Raw genomic sequence first — 22,427 nt, forward strand, 5'->3', positions numbered from 1 at the left:
TTTTTCAGTTTATTTCCTTTCTCTTGTTTATTTTTTTAAGTAGGCTCCACACACAACATGGCAGGCTTGAACTCATAACCCTGAGATCAAGAGTCACATGCTCTACCTACTGAGCCAGACAGGCATCTCCCTTTCTTTTATTTAGACAAGATAATTAATATTGGCCTTTTTTCCAAGTTCTCTGATTCTTTCCTCTTTCTTCTTTATTCTGTTGTGGAACTTATCCATTGACCTTTTTTTTTTTTTTTTTTAATCTCCATTATTCTTTTCTTACTTCCAAAACTTCCATTTGGTATCCCTTTATATCTTCTATTTATTTGCTGAGACTTTCTAATTCTTCAATTATTTTAAGCATGCTTATAAATACCCATTGAAGGATTTTTATGATGACCGCTTTAAGTTCCTTGTCAGATAGTGCTAATATCTGTGCCATCTCATTGTTGTCATTTTTTTTTTAACTCAAATTGATATTTTCTTGGGTCTGGTATGATGTCCTTGAGTCATGAATGATTTTTGATTGAAACCTGGACATTTTTAGTAATATGTAATGAAGCTGTGGGGTTTTAAAAAAAAGTCTGTTTTAGCAGGCCTCCTCTGACAGCATGCCAGAGGAAGAAGTGTATACTACCTCATTACTGTCAAGGTTCTCCACTGGACCACTACTGATATCCCAGTATTGAGGGGCTTCTCGTTACTGCTATGTGGGGGTGGGAGTTCAGGTACTTCACTAGATTTCCTCTGATACCACCAGGGATGCAAGGGACAGGGATGGCATGTGTTTCTGCCTAGCTGGGATGAAAGTCTGAGCTCCACACCTGGCCTACTGTGACACCACCATGATGATGAATGGGGGAGATGTTACTTGCTACAGCAGGATGAAAGTGGAAATCCAGGCTCTCCACTTTGCCTTTGCTGGCTGGGGTGGGGTTGGGAGCACAGGTTTTTCCATGGTGTTTGACTGAAGTAGAATGGTTATTGTACAGAAGTTTTCTATTTTTCTAGACTGACCCTTTCATGATTCTTTGGCTAGAGAAGGAAAGATTTTCACTGACTTTTTATATTAGTGCTCATTGGCATTTTTGGGTTTCTGGCTGTTCCAGCACCAAGTCTGGGATATATAAGGCAAAGAAGAAACCCGGAGCACTCACTTCAAGTGAGTCACCCCCTGGTTCTGACTTCTTATCTCCACCTTTCAGAATCTTCTTAAATATATATATATATATATATATATATATATATACACACACATATATATGTATATATAAAAAATATATATATGTATATATAAAAATGCTGAATAGATATATATATATCTATTCAGCATTTTTATCTGTTTCCATAGGTGGAATAGGGAAAAATCAGTCCTAGAAATTTCAGTGGACTTTGAGGTAACTCTGTGAAACCCCTAAAAGAGTCACAGAATACAGTGTGAAAATTACTGGATCTGAAGCTCTCCACTGTTTTAATCCTGACCTTCTTTGGATCTTTGATTTCCTTCTGGTATGACAGCCCTTAATTGTATTGACCAATGATTGTGAAGAAAGAACTCAGTTGGCTAGAAAGAGAGAATTAAGTCAAGTTTGTTTGAAACTCTGGTGCTCTGTCAATGTATTTAAAGTGCTCCTGAAGTTCATTAGTTAAAACTATTTATAGAGCTACTGAACTAGAAGTAGCTTTGCCTAGAACTTGACTTTCCCTGAAATCTGGCTGTCCTTGCTTTCCAGGACCAGAGTGGTTGACAGGTGAGTCCTAACCTTGGAGGTACCTGGTTTGGATGCTTGAAACAGTTCAGCCTGAAGGAAAAGCTTAGGCTAGAGCTTATTGGGATCAGGGGATTAAGATCTTACCAAACAATGGTACTGTGTGGTGGGGACTGCTAGATAGCCAAGTTCCCTTGCAGATATAGGGAATCTCTAACCTGGGGGCACGGGAGATGAAGAAGGTAATGGCCACAATTGCTGAGAGGCATATACAGGACAAGTCCACCTCACTGAAGTGTGTGGGCAGAAGTTTAGGCATGTTCTCACCTTTTCTTTTCCACAGGTGCTGACTCAGGAGTTTCCCAAGCTTTAATTGCAGGTTATCTGCTACTCTTTTCCATCCCTTCTCTGAGGCTTAGAAAAACACTAAACACTGGAAGTCTAGAAAAGAGGGACACTTTGAGCTAGCTATGTTGATTACTTAGACACACAAGTTCTTTCCCATAAAAGCAGGGCCTCCCAGGAACTGTTCTCCCCCCATCCAATAACCAAACCAGACAAAAGGTCCTTTGGGGGTCTGTGGGAATTAAATAAGGCCCTGGAAATTAGCCCTCATTGGTGATAATTCTATTGAATAATAAGAGGACCAAGGGAGTAAGGCACAGAAGAATTCATTTTGGAGTTTTACCTCCATTTTGAGACACAGAGGAACCCAGAAGACAATGTTGTGTATTCTCAGGGAAAGGCAGATTAGAAACTCCTAAAATTACTCTTCTATACTCCCCTCCTCATCCCTCTCCCTCCATAAGACAGGCTGGTGTGGGTGTGGGGCGGTGCACAAGGACTCTGGCTCAGCTTCTGCAGTCTTCATGCGTCGATCTTGGGGCTATGGTGCCACTCACTGTCCAGAGTTTTCCTTGGGAGGAAGAGTGAGCCTGGGTGCAGCAGGTACTGTCTCCCGGAGCAGCAAGCAGACTTTCTGAGAAGTCAGGGGAACAGAAAGATTCACTTACTTCATTACTTTCTGTAAGTAAGGGTGGAGAGAGCCTTGGTGGAAAAGGGGTTTGAAAAATGGCATTTAGTTCCCCTATTGGCCTCACTTTACCCATAGACAAAATAGGTATAAGAGCAGCTGCCTCTCAGGATTGGGGGTGGGGTGGGTCAGATGTGATGAGGGATATGGGAGCATCTGGGAACTGTAGGTTGCCCACCCAAAGGTGGGGGCACCCTATTATTGTTGAAGGGAGCCTGTGTGTCCAGATATGCTGGGGGGAGGTGGACCCCTGTGTTCATGGAGCTAAAGGAAGAAGGAGGAGTGTCAGGTGGAGGGGGCAGGGTGAATGAGGAGGCAAGTAGCTGAAAGATCTCCCCGTGACAGGAGGAAACTCTGGCCCTTGCAAGGCTTTGAGGCAGATGGACTGCAAGGCTGGGTTTCCCAACATGCCACCCTAGAGGAGGATGAGGGTATGTGGGTGTGTGGGGGAGAGGAGTGGAAGTGGTTACCATGGCCCTCTCCTTCACTCCTACTTAGGCAAGTGGCTGAAGGAAGCAGATGGGTGGAGTGTTGGATGGGGAGTAAATTGAGGAGGGGGTTCTTATTGTCGACCTGGTCCATTTCTGGGTCTCCCTTCAGGTTTGGGGGAGATTTCTCAAGCCTAGGAAATCCCACTAGCTAGTTCACCTGTGTGAACCTAGGGCAGCTGGTGGGGGCTCACCTTCACCCTGCATGGTACCCAGGGACTGTGTGGTGAAGGAGCCTACCTGAGCTGGGAGCCCCCACTAGTGTAGTTGGCCACTCCTCCCCAGGAGTTCTGGGACAACTATTACAGGGAACTGGTGGGACTGATTGGTGGGCCAGTTCTTTGGAAGAAGCAGCCCCATTGTGCTGACTTGTGTGGAGAAGTTGTCCCTGCAGGCCAGGCCCAGGGTTGGAGGTTGGAGAGGAGGGCTGTGGAGAATGGCTGCTTTGGACCAAGAGTTTCCTGGAGGTGACTCCTACCCTCAGTCCCTGATCTTCGAGAGCCCCTTGCCTAGAATCACCAGCTGCAGGCCTTCACCAGCTGCAGGCCTATTCTGTCCTTGGGGCCAGATCAGGTAGGGGGAAGAGAAAAGAGGGCCACTGGTAGGAAGGGGTTGTTGCCCCTCCAGCCTGGATCACCTCCAGGGCTCTGGATCAAGTGCTTGGTGGAGGCAGCAGGGGCAGGGCAGTGTGGGTGGGGGATCGAGGAGAACCTGAGCCCAGGACACATGGCAGTCTATTCAACTGGCTTCCCGGACAGTTGGCAGAGCCTGGAGTTAGGTTTTCCATCCTTCCTTCCCATCCCCTTTGCCTGGGCCGTCCTGATTCCCATCTGCGTAGCAGGGTCAGATATATCTCCTTGGCGCGTCTCCCAGATTCTTACCCTTCCCAGATGCGGAAGTGGATGGAGGGCCACCAAGGGGCAGGAGCCAAGCCCTTCCCCACCTAAGGTGACCAGAGGGCAGTGGCAGAGCCAAGAGATGCTGCAGCCAGGGCCCCATGGACCCCAGCCCCATCTCCATTCCTGGGCACTCCCCAAGTGTGAGTGTGCAGTGGGCATGGAGACCTGGTGGGAAGTGGTACTGGTTAGCACCCCCATCCCCAGATCCTCGGGCCCAGTCATTGCAATGGCAGTGTAGGGTGGGTGTGCAGTGGAAAAAGGGTCTCTAGCCTCTCATCCCTGGATCAGGTAGGCCCAGGGAGCAAGGAGACTCTGGACTGGGGGTGCTGGACAGGTGCTGCCAGTCCAGGTGTCTTACTGGCCAGGCAGGAGCTCTGCTGGGCTCAGCTCTGGCACTTGTTAGATGTGAGCAATGGGCTAATTTTATCCATCCGAGCTCTGGCTCATCAGGAAAGCAATGCTGAGGAGTACATAGTTCTTCCAGGTGACTTTGGCCAGGAGGAGGCCAGTGGCCAGGCAGTGAGGAGGTGGAAATGCTGGGGCCTCGGTCCTGGAAGGGCCCTGGTGATTCCTGTCCTGTCCCAAAGGCTCTGAGGTCAGTAAGCTCTGGGCTGCTGGGATCCAGAAGAGAAAAAGGTATATTGAAAAAAAGATAGTACAAATTCCTTCTTGTGTGTGTGTTTTTTTTTCCTCTTAGTTTTCTCCACCTCTGCTTCTTTCATTCTGAAATCCCTAACTTCTAGCAGAGTGCCTGACACAAAGCAGCAGGTCCCTAGAAAATATTTCTTTATGACTTGAAAATCAGTCACGGAACTCTGCTTCTGGTGACCACTAGAGAGAGCTGAAAGGCAGGAATTGAGGGCCTTCTAAAGCAAAACTTCCTCAATCCCTGCAAGAGTTAGGTATCTAATCCCTTTCTTTGTGCCTCTGGAGTCTCCTGTACTTTTCATCTCATTAAAATTTCAGAACTTCCTTCAAGGGTTCTGGTTTAAACCAGTGCCCACCCTATCTAGGCACCAGCTCTCAGACATCAGGGATTTCCTGGGGACACCCATAATTCCTTTCAGCTGGCCTGCTCTGTTGCTGTGGAGAAGTGGTAGGGAGCTTGTTGGCTTCCTCTTCAGACATGAAAAGGCCCTGGAAGAGAGCATGTGCTTATAAAAATTATGGGATTCCACGACTTTGAAATCTAATGATCTGAGTGTTCAAACACAGACTGGGGCCTTGGGGCTTACTGGAGGAGGACTGAGAGGGCAGCAATACTTGGGTGGGAGAGCCTAGGGCTAGGCATCAGGACAGAGTAATTAGTCTCATTGGGAGGAGATAAGGAGGCTGGCAGCCTGAGGATGTCTGCACTGAGGCAGGGGAGAAACAACAATCACCAAGAGTTGAGTGGTAAACCACCCTATCTCAGAGGAAACCTGTCCCCTTCTCTTTACCGCTCCCCTGTTCAGTGTATGGCCACAGAGAGACGGATTTTTATTTGTACCTCTTGGTTTCCTGAGGGTGGAAGAGCAGTAGGTGGGACCAGCTTTCCAAGGCCAAGGCTGCATGAAAGTCTGGAATGCTTGGGAAGAGAGAACACCAGAAGTATGTGTTGGTTTGGGAATGAGGGTAATCGTGAAAAACAGAAAGGGATATACTAAAATCAAACTTTGCTCAGATTTCATTTTTGCTTGGAGCTGGTCCTTTTGACACCCTTGTGTAAATGGGCTCGCTACATAGTTGTTAAATGAAGTAGACAAGTCATTTTCCCCTTCTTAACTTGGCTTCCTCATCTGTGAGATAAGGGGTTTAGACTGGAAGTCAATTACCTGAGTTCAAGTCTCAGCATGCTCTGTCACTGATGAGCTATGTGAACCTGCTCAGTCCCTTGCTATATCTAGGCCTCAGTTTCCCCACTTAAATCAATGCGGAAGATGGACAAAGTTACTCCCAGCTTTGTCATTATTGTAGGTCCTTCTTCTGCATCACCAATTCCAGGGTCTGTTGCTGTCTGGCTATGTAACCAAGCCATACCAATCCCTTCAGGTTCCCCTAAGTAACAAGGGAAAGGATTAAAATGGATTGTTCCTAAAATCTTTGCCCATTTTCAACATGGCATGCATGTAGCAACATGGAAGCCTTGCTGAGGCCCCCACTTGGCTTCAGCCACTAACTGTGTCCTCATTTTGTAAAGTGACTACTTTTCTACTTCAGAGCTCCCTAAAAATCTAATCCTGAATAGTCCACCCAATTCCAAACCCCCTATAGATCCTTTTCCAATTTCTGCACTTACAGAGAGTATAGACCCTGGCAGAAATTTTATCTGAAATGAGATTTCAGTTTTGAAGCCAAACTTCCTACTGTTAACTAGGTTAAAACTATTTTACCCTGCAGGCAACACACATACCAAATCTAGATTTTTAGATCTGTTTATTTTGTTCCAAACCTTTTTGAGGATTTAAATGTCCCAGATCTCAAGCTCCCAAATTTTGTTCGTTCTCCTAGATTTAACTGTGGTGCATTAGAGGCTGCATCCTACCCTAAATATTAATACTGAGCTGCTTTCACCAACCAACATTCTCTCCAAAAGCACACAAGCTTACACATGTACATGCACATATGTGGAAGAAATAAACTGACACCCCACTATGTTATGTGACAACTGATAGAGCAGATTTGGGACCTGTGAATGCCTTTCCTTCATCTGGAGAGAAGTGGTTGGCAGCCTGATTTGTAAGAGCCTTCTTCACCTTGAACAACAAAGGAGACCTTGCAGAACTGCCCTCCAATGACTTGGTGTCAGGGAGAGGTAAGAAGAATGAGCACATGGGCTTTGTTGCTCCAACATTTTCAATGATCTCTCCTTGGAATTATAAGGCTCCTGGGGTTCAGCTTCTCCTGCACCACTGCTATTTGAGGTAGGAGCCTTCCTACCCACAGGGCTAAGAGCCAGTGCGTTTTCCTTTGGGAAGTTGATAAAAGCTGGACTAGGACCAGCTTTTATTAAAGGAGGAGGGGGTGTAGGACTTTGGCCTTAAATGAAGCCATCATAGGCCAACCATGCCCCAGCTGCCTGTTTGTAACGGAAAATGTCATGGTTAGGGACCACTGTCTTCTTTGGATCCCCTCACAGGCAACCTCGTCCTTCTGGCTTTGGATGGGCCAGGCCTAGGGTGGCAAGTAACTGTTAGCTCCAGGTAACAGCCAATGATGCCTGGCAAGAAGGTGATGAAAGATTAGGGTAATAGCACAACAGACAAAGGCCCAGAATATGGAGAAAGAAACACAAGGAGGGCAAGTAAGGAGAGAGGCTGAGCTCCTAAGGAGGTGAGTTGTGCTAGCTTGGACATAGTCTGGCTGGGAATGCTCTTCAGCAAGAGTGTTGCTCAGAATCTGAGCATAGGGAAGTATCTGGCACCTATTTCAGAAGTATTATGATGGTCCAGAGCCTACCTTTCCTGGTACCTTTAATGCCCACTAAACAGAGTGGCTCAGGATGCCCAGTTTGGGAGCCATATTGGGGTAAAGTTAAGATGGTTTCCTCTTCCTAAAAGAAATTGTTAAATCCTACCTGTAGTTGCTGCCTCTTCCTTTTGGGGATCCAGGTTGGGAATGGGGTTTTCCCTAAAACAGCCCCTTTCCCGCCCTGACCCAGGTGGAAATATTAACCTATCATGACTAAAGAGAGATGGAGGAGTTGGTCCTTTGCCAGGTTAAAAACTATTGCCCCTCCCCCAACCACACCCTCCCCCATCATCAGTCCTCCTCTGCCTTCTGAGATGAAAAGAATTTCTTCACATTTTGACAAGTGAATATACAGATGGGGAGCTGGAAGTGTCTGCAGGTTAATACACTGGCCTGGGAAATCTGTAAAAAGCAGTAAGTGGAACTTTATGGTGTTTAAGGTCCCTTCCCTATGTGATATTTGACTCTTCCAGTTTATAATTATAGCAGCTTGAGCCAAAACTTGAGATGAGGCTCAGCCTGAGATGAGTGGAATTGATAATCAATTTAGGGGTGGGCTAGGCCAAGATGAGGCTAATTGGCCCAAGCTCTAGGTCCATTCTGTCTTCAAGCACCCATGCATCTATGACAATCATAAAAAAAAGTAGAGATGGAAGAGAAAAGAGAGGAAGCAGTTAAGGAAAAAAATGGAGAAGAGAAGAAGGAAGCTGACTGTTAACCAACTATATGGTGGGGAGACTTATTTGTACACTTGTAAAGTGATGTCACCCACAGTTCTTGGAAAGCCACAGCCCTCAGAGACTCTGAGACTAAGCAAGTCTCCTTGTCTGGTTTTACCTCTCCGCTCTTTCTTCTGCCCCCTTACCAATGGCTTCCAAGGACAGATGGCAAGGAACTCCTGAGCATACAGAGGCTTGGGTCTTCCCACCAGGCTCCTAGGGACACAGTAGCACCTTTGGAAGTTGCTTTTAGTGGGTGACTAGCAAGCTGGCATCAGGAGGTACCATCTCCAGGTATCAGAAAGTATAGAAAGTATATGGAGATGTTCCAAAGGCCAGGGGGATCCCACACTTTCCTAGATCCTGAGAGAAGGACCCTGGCAGGTTTAAAGGCATTCACAGGGAGAATTTGGTTAATGAGTTTAACAGGAGCTTTGGCTCCAAGGGGCTGGTCAGGTGGCTGAACTGCTGTGTGTGCATGTTTGAGAACAAGTGTGCTGATGGCAAAAATGTAAATGCTGAGCAGGGTGGGAAAGGGAAAAGGTTGGGGAGAGGTACACAATTGGCAAGGAAAATGCATTAGATTGGTTCCTCAGGGACGGGGGAACCTGGCAGCAGCTCCCCATTGGGGTCTGCATCAGGGGCCAACATCTTATCCTTGCTGGAATCCCTTTGCTCTTTCTTGAACATCCTTTGATGCATCAGAGGTACGAAGAAGAGGATTATAGCCCCAATGATGGGAGGCACACCAGCAAAGTAGAAGGCAACATGGTAGTCCCCGAAACAGTTGCGGAGGAGGCCTGAAATAGTCAAGAAAGACATGTCAAGTTCAGCTTTACCCTCCTGCCCAAAGGTGCTTTCTATTTCAGGGGCCGTAACAATGCCTATCCAGAGAACCTTGGCCTGCACTACCTTGACCCTAATCTCTCCTCAATTTAAACATTCCTAATGAAAATAAATGAATAAATGAATGAATGAATGAATAAATAAATAAATAAATAAAACCTCTGTTACAAAGTCAGGTGGCTCCTCCCTGAGGTAATGGGGCTGTAGGCCCTTGAGGTTAATGCTTATTATGAAAGGGGCTAATGAAGCTCCTCTTAAAGTTCTCCATTTTTTACTCTCATGAAGCTATGGCTTAACTTCCAGTCACTCCTAGGTACAGAGTTAGGAGGGAATCTAGTTTAAAAGAGTTCCACAAAAAATGGCCAAGCCTTGTCTTGATCATAGTAGAGTGTTCTTCTGGAACAGTTCAGCTAAGTTCCTATTTTTTTTTTCTCTGAAATGCCCTTCCTCTGAAGTTCCCATTTACCCTGAGAAGGCCATATATATATATGCATTCTTCATCCCAATTACCGATATTGTTGGCCCTTCTGGGTTCCTATAAGTTGCCAATACCATGAATACAGTTGTCATGTTATGCAGGGACTCCCCTGCTTGCCTTCAGAAGCTAATGTGGGGTACCTCATAGGAAACATGAGCCCAGAAATACTACTGAGGAAAGGCAAGTAAACCCTTGAGCTGCTTAGACAGTAAGCAGAATAGAAAGAGATGTGGATTCTGGGATCCACCTCTGGGATCCATCTCTGGGATCAGAGGCTGGGTAGAGGCTCCCTTCTCCCAGTGAGCAGTGTGGCTGTTGCACAAGGGCCTGGGTGAAAGCTTTTGTCACTGTCAAACAGCATGACATGCCCTTACAACGCCTTATGCAGAATTGGTGTTCAAGGGATATTTGTTGAGTTAGCCCAGTTGGCCAGCCTAGAGATGCTAGTCCCTGAATCAGAATTTGCAATAAATCCTAAAGAAAAGAAATGGAGTTCTCTTTTCATTGTTTTTTTCCCTTGTTTCCTATGTTCCCTGGGGTATGAACAATGCCCTTCTTGGAGAGTGGAGAAGGAAACTGGGGGTATTGAAAGACTGCAAGCCAACACTTCGCCTGCTGCCTGCTGGAAGTAAACCTCACTGGCTCAGTCCTGGGATTTGTCTTTAGCCGAATCTCTTCTATGGGCTCAGTTCAGAAGCCAATAGAGAAGGAGGGGCGTGTCTCTAAATCTAAATAAAGCCGGGGTCCACTCTCTCTTCTCTTCCTGCCCAACTACTTGCAAATAATTATTTTCCTATAAAGAGAGGGAAAGAGAAGATACTGGACCAATAGAATAATCAAGAAGGCCAAACTCATTTCTCTCTCTACCATCTTGGAATCAGCCAGGCTGTCTAAAATAAAACCCCACTGAAACAATTAGAGAGCCATGAAAAGCCCATTCCCAAAAAATGAATCCATGCACATATACTGTACTTGGCCTCTTCCACCAGTAGTGGTAAGGGGTTTCATGCACTCTAACAAGGCTGCGTAAATAGAGAATAAGAGTAAAAGGGACTTCAGGCAGAGGTGCTCAGGATTGCTAGGGCCTAGGGAAGACAGGACTCCCCCACTCATGCCCTCCCTGTAATATCAGCCTCACCTGCAATGGGGGGCCCAGCAATCATCGGCAGGGCCATCATGCCAAGGAGGTAGCCAATTGCCTGTGAGGCCTGCATTGGGCCCACCAGCTCAAATGCGATGGGGGCCATGATGGTGATGAAGAAGCCATCACACAGGCCCAGGAAGAGGCAGACAACGACGAGGCCCCCGAAGCCCCGGCACAGGGGAATCATCATGGACATCAGGCCCAGGAGCAGGAAGGAGATGACCTAGAAGAGCAAGGGCCTTAGGTCATGTTATGCTTATCAGTCAAGACCACATAACAAATCATATCCCCTTTCTTAGGGTTTCATTTCTACCATCTATAAATTGGGACGGGGGCTATCAACAGAGACAGCATTAGGTTAAATATTTACTTAGGCCCCTTCTAAGTCCTGCACTGAAAGATTCAAGGTTTTTAAGAGAGCTCCTATTTAACTGTGATTCCATGAAGATTTTTTTTAAAAAGTTAGGGGGCATGGCCCCTGTCCTTAAGAAGTTGTCTTTTCACTGGACTCTAAGCTAAAGGAGATTGCTATTGTTCTGATCTTGCATTTGGCTGCCCCAGGTTTTAGGGTCTGGAATCATACCATGCTGGTGTTCTCAGATCCAAGTAAGGTATGGGAAGAGGAAGGTAAGGAAGTAAGGATAACTTGAATGATGATTAGATGGGAGCATGAATGGAAGTCACAGCTTCCTGAAATGAGAAAGGACCCAGTGCCCATTTATGTGGGTGACTGCTTTTAGAAAACACCTTGTCATGAGGGAAACCACCAGGAGATTCACCCAGGTTCCTTATGATTTAGATATGGGACACAGCACCATCTCAGATTGCATGGCTGTGCGGTCCTCTGGACTTTGCCGGGCACCATGCAAAGGGCAACAAAGGGAACTTTAAGGAGAACCAAGACACTAAGAGGGGTTTTAGGGATCCTGAAGCTGGCTCAGGGGCATTGACTAGCCACTGGGCTTTCTTTGAACTGAACAAATTGACTCCAAAACAAAGAAACTGCCTTTCCAGTGGCTAGTTTTTCCCACTCGACAGAGAGAAAAGCAACTGGAAACAGCTGGTCTTTTGATTAAGGGCCTCTGCAACCTGTATCAGTGAGCCAGACTGAAGACCTGGGCTATAAGCAGAGAAATAAACCGCCTTCTTCCCATCCACTCTAGTCAGCACAGCCAGGTCATCCCAGGCTCAGGGCTAAGACCTAATCTCTTTACCAAGTCCTTGACAGGACCCAGGATTTTCTAATCCTTCACACAGGCAGGCAAACTTACCCAGTAAGGATAAATCACCACATCACCACATGGATGGGATAGGAGGGTCAAGGCTGTTTCAAGCCCTGAAGATTTTTTCTGTGCTGTACTGGCAGTGGGTTTGCTAGGTCGATCAGTTGGTTTTTAGAGAGGACAAGAGATGTCCTGGTTGTGCCATTTGAGGAAATCTCTTTGTTGGAAGATTTTTGAACTTTGTCTAGACTGTTTTGGGATACCTAGGTGGAATCTAGGAATAAGGATCCTGATAACCCAGCTTCAACTCTAGGAGATTCACGCATAACTCTAAGATAAAATCAGACCCACCTATCAACCAAGCCATAATGGTATGGCAGTTAAAAGTTAATACCATTATACAATACAAAGGACCCCATTAACTGATTTTGGTCATCTCAAATTACTACCTATTATATCTAGCTGCCAGTTAACATCCTCCATGAGGCCTTTCCAAGTTTAGAAATTAAAATCCCTCTTTTAACTGAGAATTAGACCTCAAAAATTGGCCAGAAGTGAGGTTGTCCTGCAGGATGTCATTTCTTTCTAACAGTCCGTCCAGGGGCTTGACACCAGATACGTGTCTGTCTTTGCCCACAGTGGGAACCACAGGGTCTAGTGGACATCTCTACAGAATCTGAAGTTGTCTACACTCCTTTCTTTCCCCAGGTCTATACTCCTGCATCTGACCCAGGGAGAAAGTGAGGCAAATTCCTGTGATGGAGTATCTTGAGTAGCTCAGAAAAAGAAGTTTATCCATGTCTTGTGCTCTCTGCCTGAGACATTTGCTAGCAAGATGAGTTTGGACAAGTCACTTACCCTTTCTAGGCCTCAGTTCCTCAATTTGTAAAATGAGGGAGTTGGACTACAATTGCTAAAGATATATTTTAGCTAAAACATTCTAAGATTATTTCATATTACTCTAAGTGGTAAAACTGGGTCAAGTAAGATTGGAAAAGGGGAGAGAAAGTGTTGGGTGTGAAGGGAAAGTGGTCAGCAGAAGCACTGGGCCCTAAGTCTAGTTCTGCTTCTGACTATTTAATGCCTCTACCTCCCTTGGAACTCCCTCTGCACAATAAAAAGCAAAAGCTGCTTGGGCCTTATTTCTCTCCTAGGGACTGTGGTGAGAAATGAGCTATATGGCTAGGCAGGTTTTCCTCAAGATTAAGTCCCGGCCAATTGCTAGTTTACCCTGATTTCCAGCACTGTTAACATCTTGGAGCAGCTGATAATGACAGGCAAGACCAACACGGCTGGCATATGAAAGAGGCTGAAAAAGCCACACATTCTCCTATGCAAAAAGCTACTCAGATAAGGCACTTGCTGATATTTGCCCAGGAATTCAGAATTTCATAACTGGTTTACCTCAATCAGTCTTTTGAGTTGACTCCGGTCAAATCACTTATCTCTGGGACATAAGCTCTGCCATCCATCACTTAGAGTAAAGTGGAATATGAGAAAAGTGCTACATATGAATTCAACTTTGCCATGACTATCTGTATGAGTCTTTTCCTCCGTTTCTGTATAATGAGAAGTTGGACTAGATGAACCATAGGGCACCCTTTTGCAAATTTAACACAGAGTTAAACACAACAGAAAACTTTAATCATATTCTTGTCTAAGACATCTGAGAGTATTTAGGAAAACACTTGGGGCTGTCAGAAGACAGAGAAATCCCTACTATGTCAGTGCCCCTATTAGGGCCTCTTGGAAGTGCTTTTAGGGCTTTACCAGAAGAGTCAGAACTCAACCAAATTTTTAATGGATTATTTGTGACCACATGTTTTGAGGGGCTGCTGTTTCCCTTCCCAGTGTTCTTCTACATTCATGTACCTTCTGGTAAACCCAGCTGCAGGAGCAAAAAGCATGAACAAGGTCAGAAAGGCAATACTGCTGCCAGGTAGACAAAGACAGACAATTTGAACAGTAGTCTCAAGCCAGACCAGAGCATAGTTCACACAGAAAGTGGCCTTTCTAGCATCCAGGTGGCTACTGCCCACAATATGAGGCATTTTGATCCTCACCTGTGAAGTGAGATAGGAAAAGCAAGAACTATTCTTATTGCACAAATGAGGAAAGTGAGGCCCATAGAGGGGAAGTAAGGTTGTATTTTCTGGCACTTTTTTTGGTGTCCATCAGGAAGCTAGAATTTGAGAGCCAATGCCTGGTACAAGTAGCTATGGAAGTATATAAGAAGTGAATGACTTGACCTGGACTTAAAGAAACACTTGGACACAGAATACTACAGATGCCCAAGGCCTTCCAAGTGAGTATGGGGGAGCAAGGAGATAAGTCCTCAATGTAGGCAACACCTAACTCCTGGCCTCAGTGTCCCTATTTTGGATGAAAGAGCCATTATTAATAAATGCTTTCTTTGAAAGTGTTCTTAGAGGTTCCATTTACACACTGCTGTCACTGGATCCTCAGTCCATCTTGATGAAGGAGGAAGAACAAGGATGACTGTCTTCAGTTGAAAGCAAGGGAAACTGAGGCTCAGAGAATTTGATTGACTTTCTCATGTTGAAGAACAAGCTCATGTCAAAGCCGGGACCCAGGGCACAGTAATGACACAACCTACCAGTCTACCCCAAAGGCTGGGGGTTACCTAGCATCTGTGGTAGGCTGTTCCTCCCCATACCACTAGGGTCAGGGAAGGGTGGTCACACTCACCTGCAAGTAGATCTTCTTAAGTCCAGGAATGGAGTCACTGACACGGCCTGACACAAGACGCCCAAGGCCTGAGGTAGCCCCAATACACACCAAGAGCACCCAGGTCTGCTTGATTTCCAAGAACTCCTCCTCGACATACTTCATCTGAAAAGCAGAGCACCAGGACCCCCAGGAACAGGAGGAAGAAAAGGAGTTGACCAGTTAACTGTTTACATTTCCAAAACCCTCTAAGGCTTACTTTCCTGAACCATGGCAAGAGCTCCCTCCCCTACAACCCCCTCCTTTTTAGCCATAGCTCCAGAATGAGCTTTCTGGCTGCTTCTAATTGCTTAAAAGGCTTCATATGCCTTGGCTCTTCGGATTCTGGGCTTCTGAGCAATAGCTGAGGGGAGTGGGTATCTCCAAGCCTTTTACAAATCCTGGCAGGACAGACTACATACAGCCTTAACAACTAAGAAAATTCAAGGGCTCCCCACAAACCTCCCCATTCCCTGACCCAGAACTGATAGCCTGAGGTAACAGCAGGTCACCAGGGGAGAAGATCCACCAACTCACATAATGCTTCTAGAAGTGTGTTTTAAGAAACATGAGGTCTATGGAAGATAATTACTGGAACTACAACTGACAGTTCTGTGGCAGTAGAATTTGGGTGGAGAATGGTTAAACAAAGCTAAATGAATTTCTTTTACTGCCAGATTTTTGGTACCTTTAAAAGATTGCAACAATATGAAGCTAGAAATATTGATTATATGTTGTTTCCTGAACAGATCATTTGACCACAAAGACCAGAATTCCATAGAACACACTCTTAGGAAACCCTATCCTTGGGTCATCTAGGCCAGTCTTCCATCCCAATGATGCTTATCTTCTCCTGAAAATCTATCTAGATTTATCAGCTTGGGAAAGCCCTATTGATAAAGCATGGGATTTCTCCTAAGGGACTCTACCCTTTTCCCATTGAGGTCTTCCCTCAGTCTGTTCTTTCCTGTTCTGGATATCTTCAAATACTCTTTGGTCTCTTTTGCCAAATGTCCCAGCTCTGCCTTTTCATAGTCTCCATCCCTACCCTCTGGACCTCAGGAAGGCTAAAGGCAGCTTCTTGGAGGCAAGGTGGGTCCACCCTAGTATTCCTTACCAGGTGTACATAGGGAACGAAGTAACCAAGGGCAGCAGCAGCAATCCCGAAGGCCCAGATGCGGTAAGTACGTTGGCGGAATACTCGCATGTTGAAATACTTTCTAAGCTGAGACAGAATGCGTTGGCACAGGGTGCGGACACCTCTCTTGTTTGGGGTGTCCTGGGAACTGGGTAGGAGTGGCCGGTAGGTGAGCGAAAGCAGTGTAAGAATAAACATGAAGGTACTCAGCACCTGGAAGGTTTGGGCGAGCTTGATCTTAGCCCCCAGTGTTTTGATGAGAAGAGGAAATGATATGGAGAAGACGCTACTCCCAGCAGACACCACACCATTGGCCAGACCCAGACGGCGTTGGAAGTAGTGGCCCAGGATGACGAGAGATGGCTGAAAGGCGAAGGAACAGCCACAACCAAAGAGAATCCCATAGGTGAAATAACGCAGGCTTAGTGAGCTGTGGGAGAAACACCAAGAGCTATTCTCAGCAGCCTGACCAGCAATCCATCTGCCCTCTCCCATCACCCTCCTGAGACCTGCATAACCCCACCATCAACCCACATCCCCACTTACCACTGACCCTCAGAACAGACAAAGAACAGGACTTTCTTATCCCTATTTTGCAGAGAAGGGAACAGAAACTCAGATAAGTAATTTACCCAATGTAGCATAGCTGGGGATCAACAAAGCTTGCACTTGACTCTAGTTCTGCATGACACTAGTTTGAATCATAGTACCCCATCAAAGAGAATTGTTCAAAAGAATGCCGAACCAACCTACGTAATGGCTAGAGAAGAGGCTACAAGGAGTACGTCAGGGTCTTAGAAAAGTTTCACCCTACTGCTCACCTGGACACCATGGGTAGGCTGGTAGCCAAAGCTTTATCCCAAGTAATAACAAAGGTCTACAAGGAGCAATGATCTTTGAAGGTCAAGATCCTCCATGGAACTCTACTATCTTTCTCTATGCTCAGGGCCATTCATATTTCAGAAAATGGCTGGTAGTTTCCCGAGAAACCTCATCCCCAGCCCTATCCAAGGTCTGGATACCCCTTTCCTCCAGATCTTAGATGATCTCCTTGGGGATCTGAAGAAAGGACTCCCTTTAACTTCCCAGAGCTTAGTTCCTGTTGCTGGACATGGTATGGCTTAGCCTCCCAGAGTATCCTGGCTGCTTGATGGGAAGTGGAGCCTCAAAGAAATTGTGGGCCTGGCAAAGTAAGACAGGTTCTGGCTTAAAACTCTTAAGTTATTCTGTGGCCATAAGCCTCTGTAACAGGAGGCAAAGTGTCAAAAGAGAAAAGGCCATGGGAAGGTCAGCTTGGCCAGCCATCTGCCCTTAGACAATATTGGCACAACCTAGTGAAGAATTGTGTTTTCTTTTTGAACCCTCCATGTATTTTGCAATAGTTCTTATCTGACCACTTAATTAACTAATACACTCTATGGTCAGGCAGTTGCTCTCCATAGATGGATCCAGTAGTCATACAGCAAAGGATTAGGCCTCTGCTATAGAGATGATGTGGTGTTAGCACTCATGATTCTAAGACAACTATATCACCTTTTCTTTATTTTTATTTAAGTGTTTATTTAAATTCCAGTTAGTTAACATACAGTGTAATATTAGTTACAGGTGTACAATATAGTGATCCAACATTGCCATACAATACCTGGTGCTCATCCCAGCAAGCATACTCCTTAATCCCCCTCACTCATTTAACCAATCCCCCAACCCACTTCTCTGGTAATGATCAGTTTATTCTCTATAGTTAAGAGCCTGTTTTATGATTTGCCTCTCTCTTCCCCCCCCATATTTATCTGTTTTGATTCTTAAATTTGACATATGACTGAACTCATATGGTATTTTTCTTTCTCTGACTGACTTATTTCACTTAGCATAATACTTTCTAGCTCAGTCAGTATTGTTGCAAATGGCAAGATTGCTTTTCATCTGTTTACAGTCACTGGATATGAGCAAAAGCTTTAGTTTTAAAAGGGTTGCCTCCACTTAGATCACATAGTTAAGCCACTGCTCCTCTTCTGTCAGATTTTTTGGGATTGGCCTGGTCTGGGGACCTTGTCTAGGGAGAGGAGTTAGGAAGGTCTAAGGGAGACCTTCAAGGAGAGGTCTCTTGGGGGCAAAGCATGAGATTTAATTCAGGGTGCTGTGTGGTAGATTATTTCTGGTGGGGCCTCAAGACAGGAAGCCCCTGCATATGCTTGCCATGGCTTCCTCAGCCCTGCCTACATTCTGTTCCATCTCATGCCATCTAAAGGAACTCAGACCCCTGATTCAGACAACAAAAAGGATGACTTATAGCTCTAGCCACAAGCAGAACCATTTTTTCACTGGACATGAAGCCATCCAGAAAGTTTCTTGGTTCTAAAGATGTTCTTACAGAAAAGGCAAAAGGGATAGGGAAGGGTTTAGGGGCTGGAGAACAGAACATCTACTCCATTGTGCCTAAAGAAGAGTGCCAGAAAAAAATACATCTGAGCTCCTTCCCCTTCTGTAACTGAGCTGATGTGAACTGGAAGAGAAATGGGATCCGTATGTTGCTAATTTGTTTATACTTTGCTCTGCTCAGCATTAAAAAACAGGGCTCTGCTGTGTAGTGCTGAGACTGGATCCACTTTTGAGGCCTAGCTCCTTCCCTCAAGGGACCAGTCACCAGCTTGCTTAGAGCAAATGAGGCCAACCACCAAAGGGATCCTGAAAGGGATCCTGAGAGGGGTTGCTGCCATAGGAAGGTTGAGCACATTCCAAGCAGGGCATGGTTTTCCCCTCCACTGTCCCAGTTGGATGGGACCAAGCCAATAAATCATTGTAGGCCATATACAAGCTCTGCTGGAGGGTAGGCTGGGTAGCCAGAAATACTCAAGTCCTAAAGAAAGCTGGCTCCCTCTCACAGGGCCCAATTGTGTGAATGATAACAGAACCCAGTTATCATTCTCCACTGTTAGTGGAAACATAGGCCTAGAGAGTATAACCATAGTCCTTCTCTGGTGAGCCAAGATCAGAAAGCAAGTCCCTGACAAGTTAGCCATGTCTCTAGGCCAGCATTCTCATACACCAGCCCAGGCAGATTGGAAGTGGGAGGTATAATAACTTCCAAAGTGTCTTTAGCAGAAAGTCAACAGACTTCTTCATCTTCCTTAGGCCACGGTGGAGGGTTTTTATATCTCTTTTTCTCTGCAGACATACTGCAGACATACTTCAGTGTTGGCAGAAAGAAACCAGAGAATGAATTTATAACCTGCTTCTTGCCTGAAACTACCAAGTTTTGACAGTAGGACCAACTGGACCAGAGTTTGAGGTTAGCCTAGGCCTAGCTGGGTAGCTGGGTGCCAGGTCTGGAGCCCTAGTGGGGGATGCTGCTAAACATCCCTTCTCATTCCCAAGACATGATTTTTTTTTCTTTCCCAAATTATCCATACACTGGCAGCCAGAAATATCTGGAAAGGAGCCAGAAATGCTAAATGGCCTTCTGGCCAGCTGACTTCTTTTTTCAATATAAGATTCCCTCAGGAATCCTGTAAGGTAGGTGTTTCACGTGGATTCACTCCAGAAGCTCATTCCTAGGAAGGCAAGCGAGGTCATGAGTTGTGTGGCATATTGAAGGGGAATAGAATGGCAGAGCTGGAAGAGAACTGAAAAGACCATCTAGTCTAATTCCCTCATGTTATAGATATAGGAACTGAGGCCCAGATAGGGGAATGGTACTCATCATTGGCCATAGCCATTTACTGTCCAAAACTGGAGTTAGGCCCAGCTTTATGGACTTCCAAGTTTAGCCTTCTCCAACCACTTTGGAACTCTTCAGTCCTCTTTGGGGATATTGTATACCAATGTGTCCTGGAAAACCTACTTAGATGTATCTCATTGGACAATGGTTCTCAGGAGCAGGGTTTTTGAGGACCCTACATGGACAGGGCCACAGTGGATTCTGCAATGGGAAGTGTCCCTAGATGATGTTCAGAATGAAGCCAACCTTCAGCCTTGGGCAAATGGCCAGCAACTCCTAGCCTTACCTGGTAAAGGAGCTGGTATGGAGGCCTATGAAAGCGACAGCAGCCCCTGCAGTTGCTGTGATTCGGCAGCCCAAACGATCAGTGAATATACTCACAATGGGAGAACAGAAGAAGATCATGCCCATTGACAGTGCTCCTACCCATGCTGCAGAGAAAAGAAGCACAAAGACAACTTAGCTTAATGTGATACAGTTGGTATCTCAGTTCTTCTCTGGCCTTTCACAGGGGACATTGCATTGGCCTCACTGTCATCCTGCTAGTCCCTAATGGTCAGAGAGGTTAGGTGGCTTCCTCAGTACTTGTAGCGGAGCAATGTGAGAACCAGTAGTTTAGTTAATAAGCACACCTAGAACTACAGAGCTGGGATACGGAACCTTTAGAGATCAAGTCTATGATGGGATCTTCTAGCTACTCACCACATGGGTATACAACATTTCTCAGCTACTTTGGCTGTTTGGTATGACCATATGACTGAATTCTGACCAATAGTATGTGTGTTAAAGTAATACACACCACTTCCAGGCCAGGACCATAAGAAACTCCCATGAGATTTCTGCTTTCCTGTGAGCTACAACTATAAGTGACCTTGCAAGCCATGTATTAAGACTGGTAGAACTACCATCAGTTCTGTCTGGGCCCCTAGGTAACTACATGAAGCAAATTTCACTCTCCAATCTGGAACCTCTTCCCTGAACACTGCATAAAAAAATAAATTTCTTTTTTTTTAATTTAAATTCATCTAGTTAACACATAGTGTATTATTAGTTTCAGAGGTAGAGTTTAGTGATTCATCAGTTTCATATAATGCCCAGCGCTTATTGCATAAAGTGCCTTCCTTAATGCCCATCACCCAGTTACCCCATGCCCCTACCCACCTCCCCTCCAGCAACCCTCACTTTGTTTCCAATAATTAGGAGTCTTTCAAGCTTCTTGTCCTTTAAGTCACTGAATTTTTAAGGGCCCTTCGTTACAGCAGTTAAACCAACATAAACTAAACCAAAGAGATTCCTCCACTATCGTTTTACTCATAAAGAAACAGGTCCAGAAATGTGAAGGGACTTACCAAAGATCACACAGCAAGTTAGTGGCAGAGCTGGGACTCAAACCCAACTCTTCTTATTCCTAGTCCAAAGTTCACTGTATTATGTCTTCTATTTGGATGAATGAAGCTTTCCATAATTGAAGGTGTGCAAGCAGATGCTAGATATAAAACAGGGGATTCAAGAATCGGGGTCAGATTTGGACTAGCCAACACTTTAGGCCCTTCCAGGCATGCTAAGCCAGATTTATAGTCTTAAGCATGTTCTACCTGGCTTCAGGGCCAAGGAGCACGGGAGTTAATTAAGCCTTCAGGAGCTAGTGTAAAGCTTGTGTTGGCCATTTGAACAGTCTTGTAAAGATATAAAGACTAAAGAGCAGGGAAGTCCACAGACAAAAGGACTCCCAGAATTGTATGAGGACACAAGGCAGATTTAGGAGCCACCCAGAGATTTCTAAGGACACTTCACAAGAGGTCATGCAACCCTCATGCTGAAATCCTTCATCAGGGCCTATGTTTGGCAAATCCCGGACTCTAAACTCAAATAAGAAGAGTTTTTCTGTTTATAAAAGTTCTTAAGTGGGATGCCTCTGTAGCTCAGTTGGTTAAGCAGCTGCCTCCGGCTTGGGTCATGGTCCTGGGATCCAGCTCCATGTCAGGCTCCTTGCTCAGTGGGGAGCCTGCTTTTCCCTCTCCCTCTGCCTGCTCCTCTGCCTGTTTGTGCGCTCTCTCTCTCTAATTAAAAAAAAAAAAGTTCTTAAGTGTCCATAACAATCTTCACCAGGGAGAAAGAGATTTACCCTTTTACTGAGATTCTTCCAGCCCATTTCCCTTTGTTTACCCCTCAGAAAGAAAGCTCAATTTTTTTTTTCTTTGAAAGCTGTTATCAAGTTTCTTATTAGGCCTCTTTTCTAGGCAAAATAATATTAGTTTCCTTAACTTATTTTTCTCAGCTTTAATTTCTAATTCAGTAATTACTTTCAGAGCTCTCCTCTGAACATGTTCCAAGTCTCCATATCATCAAAAAGCATTCACTGAGTATCATCTGAGCAAGGTACCAGGCCAGCTTCTGGCTCTCTTCAATTGTGGAACCCCAAGTTGGTCAGAGGAGGGCAGTCTGAGTTGGGTCAAGGCTAGTTCACCATCTGTGCCTCTTATCTCAGCGTCTAACAGGTTGCTCAGATGCCCACTGGGAATCTCTGCTTTGCTGGGAACCAACTTGAGCCCCAGCTGCCTGGCTTCAAGAGTACTAGCCTGGCACAGCAGGAAACCTGAACTTTCTCATCACAATTTTACCTCTTACCATAAAATTTCACCTCTTATCAGCCATGGGACCTTGAGCAAGTCACACAGCACTTCTCTAATCCTGTTTTCTTATCTGTAAAATGGGGATTAAAATTCCTGATGTGACTTCCTCTAAATTTTCTTTTAAATAATAAACAGATGTAATCATATTTAAGAGAGCTTTATAAATACCAATAGTCACACTATATACAAAAATTAATGCAAATGGATCATAGGCTTAAATGTAAAACTTAA

The 22,427-nt window shown here is 45.3% G+C and overlaps 1 protein-coding gene across 1 annotated transcript in view; it reads right to left on the reverse strand.

The window, feature by feature from the left end:
* Positions 1-6,573: 6,573 nt before the first annotated feature.
* LOC111160922 (solute carrier family 16 member 2) overlaps positions 6,574-22,427 on the reverse strand; it is a 128,722-nt gene continuing 112,868 nt past the window's right edge. Inside the window, exons 2-6 of the mRNA XM_022524308.1 lie at positions 19,850-19,994; positions 15,825-16,275; positions 14,690-14,833; positions 10,752-10,980; positions 6,574-9,089 (exon numbers count right to left, since the gene is read on the reverse strand). Of these exons, the coding sequence (XP_022380016.1) occupies positions 8,869-9,089; positions 10,752-10,980; positions 14,690-14,833; positions 15,825-16,275; positions 19,850-19,994 (1,190 nt within the window). The 3' untranslated portion in view covers positions 6,574-8,868. The remainder of the gene's footprint in view (positions 9,090-10,751; positions 10,981-14,689; positions 14,834-15,824; positions 16,276-19,849; positions 19,995-22,427) is intronic.

This window comes from Enhydra lutris, unplaced genomic scaffold (genome assembly GCF_002288905.1).
Source record: "Enhydra lutris kenyoni isolate GAN:26980312 unplaced genomic scaffold, ASM228890v2 scaffoldscaffold79, whole genome shotgun sequence".
Classification (NCBI taxonomy): domain Eukaryota; kingdom Metazoa; phylum Chordata; class Mammalia; order Carnivora; family Mustelidae; genus Enhydra; species Enhydra lutris.